This window comes from Gavialis gangeticus, unplaced genomic scaffold (genome assembly GCF_001723915.1).
Source record: "Gavialis gangeticus isolate Ggan-Ray unplaced genomic scaffold, GavGan_comp1, whole genome shotgun sequence".
NCBI lineage: Eukaryota > Metazoa > Chordata > Crocodylia > Gavialidae > Gavialis > Gavialis gangeticus.
Window position 1 is genome coordinate 21,078,850 of NW_017729028.1, and position 7,602 is coordinate 21,086,451.

General features: G+C 39.1%; 1 protein-coding gene across 1 annotated transcript in view; it reads right to left on the minus strand.

Annotated features, from left to right (window-relative positions):
- Positions 1-4,280: 4,280 nt before the first annotated feature.
- Positions 4,281-7,602, minus strand: part of TTC32 (tetratricopeptide repeat domain 32) — a 10,034-nt gene continuing 6,712 nt past the window's right edge. The window contains exon 3 of the mRNA XM_019520789.1: positions 4,281-5,324. Within this exon, the coding sequence (XP_019376334.1) occupies positions 5,176-5,324 (149 nt within the window). The 3' untranslated portion in view covers positions 4,281-5,175. The remainder of the gene's footprint in view (positions 5,325-7,602) is intronic.

Genomic DNA, 7,602 nt, shown 5'->3' on the forward strand with positions numbered 1-7,602 from the left:
CTGCTCAGGTCCCTTCTGACCCTAGAAACTATGAAACACTTAGACCAGTGGTTTTCAATCTTTTTTCATTTATGGACCCCTAAAAAATTTTGAATGTAGGTGTTGCAGCCCTTTGAAAATTGTAAGTGTGGGTATTCACATACTTTTGATTGATCACACTTCTTTCACGGACCCCTTAAACATAATCTGAGGACCCCCAAAGGTTTGCAGACCACAGGCTGACAACCATTGATTTAGGCAATTCTTGGAGCCCATGTTGTTTAAATCAAGGGGATAAATGAGGATCTCGATGCTGAAATGCACTTGGAAATCTGCTGGATGACAGGGTCATGTAAAAGTACAATTTGTATGCACACAAATTAACAAATGCATAATCCTGTAAAACGCTTGCTGTTCTAGCAGTGTAATCACCTGCTTCTGCTTGGCATGCTTCAGACCCAAAAATATGGCAGTGAGGATGCTCCAAGGTGTCTCCCACAACCAATTTCAAGACCACTGAAGCAAAACACTGAACTTTAGATCATGTTAGTATCTGGGCCCTTTTCCACTGCAATGTAGGGACTCTCATGAGAAGTAGCCCTTTCCATATTTTGCAGAGGTGAAACTGATCCTTCTTAAATGATTTGCCTAAGATTATCCAGGGACTAGCGTAAGGTATTTCCAGGAAAACCTTGGAGACATTAAGTTCAGGGACAGAGGATAAAGAGTTCAGGACAGATGTCCCATTGGTGTAGACAGGGTTCCCATTCATGCTTTCTGTGTGGACGTGTTTTTCTCCTTTTTAAACTGGGGGTGAGAACCTTGGCCTAGGTCAGGGTTAGGTCTTCACTGCCATGTCCCATCACTCTAGTAAAAGGCCTGGATAATGTTGAAGTGCTGCATCCCTCTGAAGAGCTGCTGCAACAAAAGCATTATCCTTATTGGGTAATAGCATTAATAGTCATGGGCTGCCTGCATATGGTAAAAGGATAATGTTTATAGAAATATCAGAACTGCCATACTGTGTGAAGCAAGGGTCCATCTTATATATCATCCAGTTGCCAGCAGTGGCCTGCAGAAAATGCTTCTGAGGAAGTAGAAAGCAGACAGGTGTAGAATTCTCTCTCCTCCACAAAGACTACCTACCCCTCATAGAAATTATAGAAAATCACAGAGAAGAAACGCTAGAAGAGACTTCCAGAGGTCATCTAGTCCAACCCTCTGAAAAATCATTCCTATCCAAACCACCCTATACAAATCCATAATCTAATCTCTTATTAAAGTACCATCGACCCTGACATAACAAAAGACATAACACCCTAACTGCCACAAGTAAAGCAAGGGAACCAGAGCAGCCAGTGTCCTGCCTCTGTAAAAAGTTGTCAATATATGCTCAAGAGATCCCAGGCAGAGGGCCATGCCCTTCCACCGCCTACTACAGAGGAAGGCAAAAAACCCCATAGTCTATACCAATTGGGGTAAAATTCCTTCCTGACCCAAAATATGGTAATCAGTGCGACCTTGAGCAGAGGGGCAAGACACCTCTGGTAGTCTTTAGACTTGAATCAGTGTTGCCCACCTCTGATTTACCCCTTTTAGAGTGAACTTTTAGAGTGAACATTGAGAAGCCCTGCATATAATAGCTTAGTAGCTTAACCCTCAATTAGCACAATATTATTGTTCCTTTTACCTCCTAATGTCTTGCTTTTCATTTCTTTACCACAGTTGTACATTGAGGAAGTCTGAGTGTCCATAATAGTGCTCAGAACATAGCAAGGGCATCTTGTGCCCAAAAGCTTGTCTAATATATCTTTCAATCATACAGTTGGTGCAATAGAAGATATTACCTCACCCCACAAATCCAGCTTCTTGACATTCCCTAGACCCACCACAGCAACAACAGCACTACTACTACAGTTCACCACCCAGTAAGGGCTAATGATTTCAATGTCCATTCCAAAGTCCATCAAAATGGACATATTTCATTTGTAATATTTCAAGTTTAGAACAGTGTTTGGCAGGGTAAATTCTGTACCAAAGCAGCAGTAATAAAAAAAATGGGTGAAATACTAATCTTTCTTTTTAACACAGCAAGGTTCTCCCACTAGAATAATTTTGCTCCTCTTACTAGATTTGCAAATCTCAAACTCTGCCCAGTGCCCAGACAGTTTCTGGCTTGCTGTGCAGGGATGTCATTTTCTAACTTTCTCTGAAAATGAATAGTCCCTGGAATACAATAGAATGTGTGTGGCCTACAACTAGTCTCACTCTTTCTGGGAAGCACAAAAAAGCAGGGTACTATGGAGGTCTGCAATGTTCCTCTTTGCCAGGTCTCTGATCAAGAAAGAGCTTAGAAAAAAAGCTGCTGTGCCAGATAACTGAAGAAATAAAACATTCTGTAATGCAGCACGGGCACCTCTTTTCTAAGATTATAGGTAGAAAACCACTGGGTGAGAACATAGTTACTCGTTGTTGAGATAATCCCAGCCCTGGGGAATAGACTAAATGGAGGGTCTGCTAGTAAAAGCACATAGGTCAACATAAAAACTACATAGAAGGAAACAGGCAATGGTTTTTTTGTGGTAGGTTTATGGGTAGGAAACCACGGGAAAGAGTCTGTGAATTATTCATGTCTGAAATGTTCCTTGCCAACACATACAGCCAATCTGTGCATGTTAGCAACAGCCACCTGTTGGATTTATTGGTGCAGCATATGACCATGAAAGGGGAACATTTAGGCTGTGAAGAGGGCAGCCAGAATTATTTCAGACATTCTACAATCATTTATAATTTTCAGGCAGAGAACCCATCTGAAGTCTGGTGAAGGTGTAAGCTCGACACTACCATATCCCTCTGTACGGCTTACTGTCCAAAGACTACACTGTGCACTCATTTTGAAGTTGAGATTGTCTGCCTTATATATGAAAACACAATATAAATAAAATTTTACTACACTCAGCTATTCTTCTGAATCATAATCCTTTATGAATAGCAACTGTTTCAAGCCAAAGGATCATTACAATATATATTGTCTTACTTCAGTTTTCCAGCATGGGTAATGATGCTTTTCTGACACAATTTCAACAAGCCTCAGTGGTTGAGAATGCCACAAAGCATTGTTTATTAATTTCAGACTGAAAAGCAGATGGTCTTTGTGATTGAAAGCCAAAAAGATCTGCCTAGCTTACAAAAATACATACCTTTTGGCTAGAGCTGCCCTGAAGAATTAAAAAGTATGCTGGAAGTTACAAAGTTCTCTCTCTTTCAGAAAGACATACATATTTACTATGAATCAGGTGTGAAATATTCATTATTCAATCCTGTTATCATGACAGGTACAATATAGAACACAGAATAGGAGAAAATATCAAATGAAATGTCTATGAAAGAATGGGGATATATTATTTTTAAAAATCTTGATTTATTTGCTCTTCAGAATATACATGATGGGAGGTTTCTTCCTATTTTTCTTTAAAAAATAAATAAAGCTCATGTATTGGCATTTGGAAGTGATAATAGCTTGGTGAAAGCTGTATCTGTGATCACTCCTTCAATCCCTTCGCAGACAGTTTCCAAGTGACAGATCTCTACCCACTCTTCTCTAAAACTGAAACTCCCTTGTTTAGCACCCACCTAAGCTGGACGGATCACTTTTTCTAGATCAGCTGTGTCATGGGCAGATTTAGATTTTCATCAACAAAGAATAGTAACTGAGTTCCTTACTTATAAAACCAAGCACTTTAAAAAATATGCAACCTTTTAGTGTATTATTTAGCCTTGGAAGTGATGGGCAGTAATAAGATATAAAATGTAGTCAGTGCACATACTTGGTATTTCTGACAAAGAACAAAATTAAGGTTCTTGGAAGTCTCAGTGCCTCTTTCTCCACCCAAAAAACAAATTCAATAGCACTATGGGGACATTCTAATATGTTTTTGAACAAGAAGGGGAGCAAAGTAGTTTGCTGACTGAAAGTACTGCAATGCTTCACACCAGAACTACTAGCACTAACTGTAGGGAGAATGTAAAGTAGGCCATGGGTCCCTCTACTTACCCAAGTAGCTTTGAGATCTTCACTGCAATTGCATGTCTCAGTGACCAGGATGTAGCCTTGTGTTTGTAAAGGCTTGGAGATTCTCCATGAAGGAACACAGAGTACGAAGTTAAATTAGTATTAAAATAATCTTATTCAACTTTATTCCTATGGATACGAAAACTGCACGATCACATATGGCATTCTAAAGTTGAGCACTACTCAAGGCAAATCAGCAACAAAGACTGCAACAGTGTGCACTAACAAAGATGTGTCATCATGCAGATTTTTATTTAATATACAGACTTTTTCAATAAACAGAAAAAACCTCACAATAGTTACCATAAGCAAGTCAAATCTTGTGGCTTCTTGCAGTTCATACTAAATTTAAAAGCATATATCTGCTTAGTACTCATTCAGTCATAAAAAAATAAAACAACTGTTTCTATACTTTCATCCATTAGTTTTGCAATCAGTATATTTGAAATCAACAGGCAACCTTCTAATAGACTACAAAACAATTTTAGAGAAGTAAAAAACCTAAGGCTAAACCCTTAAAAGATATCCATCACTGTCCATACAACCGGACATTAGACACACTGCTGTAAGGAGTTAATTCAAATTAATTTTTCACGTGCAAAAAAGCTCTAAGATTGTTTAATACCCTAAAAGCTTATGTATATCATTCAGTCTAGCTTCAACTCTTCTGTATATATATAGGCTGTGAGTGTAATTATTGTTAAGATAAATCGTTATTTCATGTTTTAATACCTGAACTGAAACCTACCATATATTTTGATTATTTTCTGCACTTAAGACTGTCTAAATAAATCTGCAAAAGTACCTAGATATCTCTTTAGAGCGAGGATTTTAGTTGTGGTTACTGAACTTCCAGTAGCCCTGTATATATTATAAAAGATTTCAACATAAAATAACCAGCATCTTAGAGAGATTTAATGCTGTCCTTTTGTTCAACATTACATAACTATTAAAAAAAAAAAAAAAATGATTCTGCAATTATAAGATACCTACTTCGATTATTTATCCAAGACAGCCAAGAACTTACAAACCAGAGCAGGACAAATCACATGTAAATTATTATGTATTGCTTTCCTCAATAACTGAAATGAACTGAAGACAATCAAGAGTCAGGAAAAATATTTTTATGTATTCAGTTGATCATTTAATAAAGTTCTCTTTTGTTTTTCCTCTTTGTCAAGAATAGTCTGTTTTAGACTCAAGGAGGCATCTTCAAACTGAGGGTTTAAATCTAAAACCGTCTTGAAATCTTTCAGTGCCTCATCAAAGTGCCCTGTTTCAAAGAGAAGAGAAAGGTGTGCATTATTGTTTTTCTATAGCAAAACTATTTTACAAACTCAAACTGAAAAATAACTGCTTGGTGGATTTACTAAACATTTCTATTGAATATATTTGAAGCTCTGATCCTCTGATTACTAATCATGTTGAACTTCTACTGAAATCTCTGAAAGTTGTGGTGCTTAGTACTTCACAGTTGATGTCAGCCTTCTCTGCAGAAAAGGACCCAGGGGTTACAGTGGACAATAAACTGAATACGAACCAGCAGCGTGCCCTCGTTGTGAAGAAGGCTAACAGCATACTGGGCTGCATTAACAGCAGCGTTACCAGCAGATCAAGGGAAGTGATTATTCCCCTCTATTCAGCACTGGTGAAGCCTCACCTGCAGTACTGGGTCCAGTTTTGGGCCCCCCTTCCATTTCAGAAAGGATGTAGACAAATTGGAGACAGTCCAGCAGAGGGCAACAAAAATAGTTAGGAGGTTGGGGCACATGACTTCTGAGGAAAGGCTAGGGGAACTTGGCTTATTTAGTCTGGAGAAGAGAAGACTGAGGGAGGATTTAATAGCAGCCTTCACCTACCTGAAGGGGGTTCCAAAGAGGATGGAGCTGGACTGTTCTTAGTGACGGCAGATGACAGAACAAGGAGCAATGGTCTCAAGTTGTGGCAAGGGAAATTTAGGTTAGATATTAGGAAGAATTTTCTCACCAGGAGGGTAGTAAAGCACTGGAACAGGTTACCCAGAGAGGTGGTGGAATCAGTGTCCTTGGAGGTTTTTAAGACCTGACTAGACAAAGCCTTGGCTGGGATGAAATAGTTGGGAATGGTCCTACTTTGAGCAGGGGGATGAACTAGATGTCATCCTGAGGTCCCTTCCAACCCTAATTTTCTATGATACTACGAGTTTCAAAATCAGATCCTAAAACCTGCTGTATTGTATTAATGCATAAGGGATCTGCTAATGTAATTCAGCTACAAATGTAACTGAATCTCGCATGACCATTTTCAGTATTTTGCATGACTATTTTCTATTACTGATATCGAAGACAAAAAATATAGAAGCACATTAATTCATATTAATGACAAAGACTCATTAGGAGTTACTGAATTTGGCCAGCTGCTGTATAAACTGAATAGAACAAAAATAACGTATCACAGCTTACTTTGAACTTATATACTGATGGCAGATTAAATGCAGTTCACATGATACTAACAAACATATTGTGGTAGACATAAAATGATGAAGCCTCAGTGAACTCTGACCTCATTTTGGCCCTGTGACGAAAATCTACATACAATTACCATATTCCTATGAACCGATGTTTTTCAACTTAAAGATGCAACCAAATGTTCTAGTTCTCAACTTTAACAAATTAAATAATGACATATTTAGAAGAACTGAACCTCTATGGTATACAATATAGACTTTTTTTTTACTTGATTTTAAGGTGCAAGCCATTTTCAGAAGAAATAATTTGTTTTAAAGAGTGTTTCAAATATAAAACAAATCTGGTTATTCCCAAATCACTCCCCCTTTGGTCCATGCAGAACCCTGGCAGCAAGAGCTGCAGTGAGGATTTACGGCACAACCCAAACCTCAGTGAAGGAAGTCAATGGAAATGCTGCCGTAATGACCATTGTACCCTGTTCAGCTTCAGGAACAAAGATGATGCTTTTTCTTGGATTAAGATCCACATTCTGCTGCTGATTTTCTTTATGACCTTCACTTCTCTTTCACACAATTACTGGACAATTGCCACACTACACAATGAGCAATGGCCAAATAGAATGATTGAAAAACAATTTAGTATCTCCTTGCCTTTCATCATCTCTCGCTCTCATTTAACCATACTTAAATAGGTTTTACTCTTGCTAGACAATGCACATAGAGGGATGTGGACAATATGGAGAGGGTCCAGAGGAGGGCCACTTGCATGATCAGCAGGCAGCAGGGCAGGCCCTATGAGGAGAGGCTATGGGACCTGAATCTGTTCAGCCTCCACAAGAGAAGGCTGAGGGGGAATCTAGTTGCCTGTTACAAACTAGTCAGAGGGGACCAGCAGGCACTGGGGAAGTCCCTGTTCCCTCGAGCACTACCAGGAGCGACAAGAAATAACGGTCACAAGCTGGCAGAGGGTAAATTCAGATTAGACATCAGGAGGCGCTACTTCACTGTCAGGGCGGCTAGGAACTGGAACCAACTTCCAAGCGAAGTGGTGCTGGCTCCTACCCTGGGGGTCTTTAAGACAAGGCTAGACAATCACCTTGCTGGG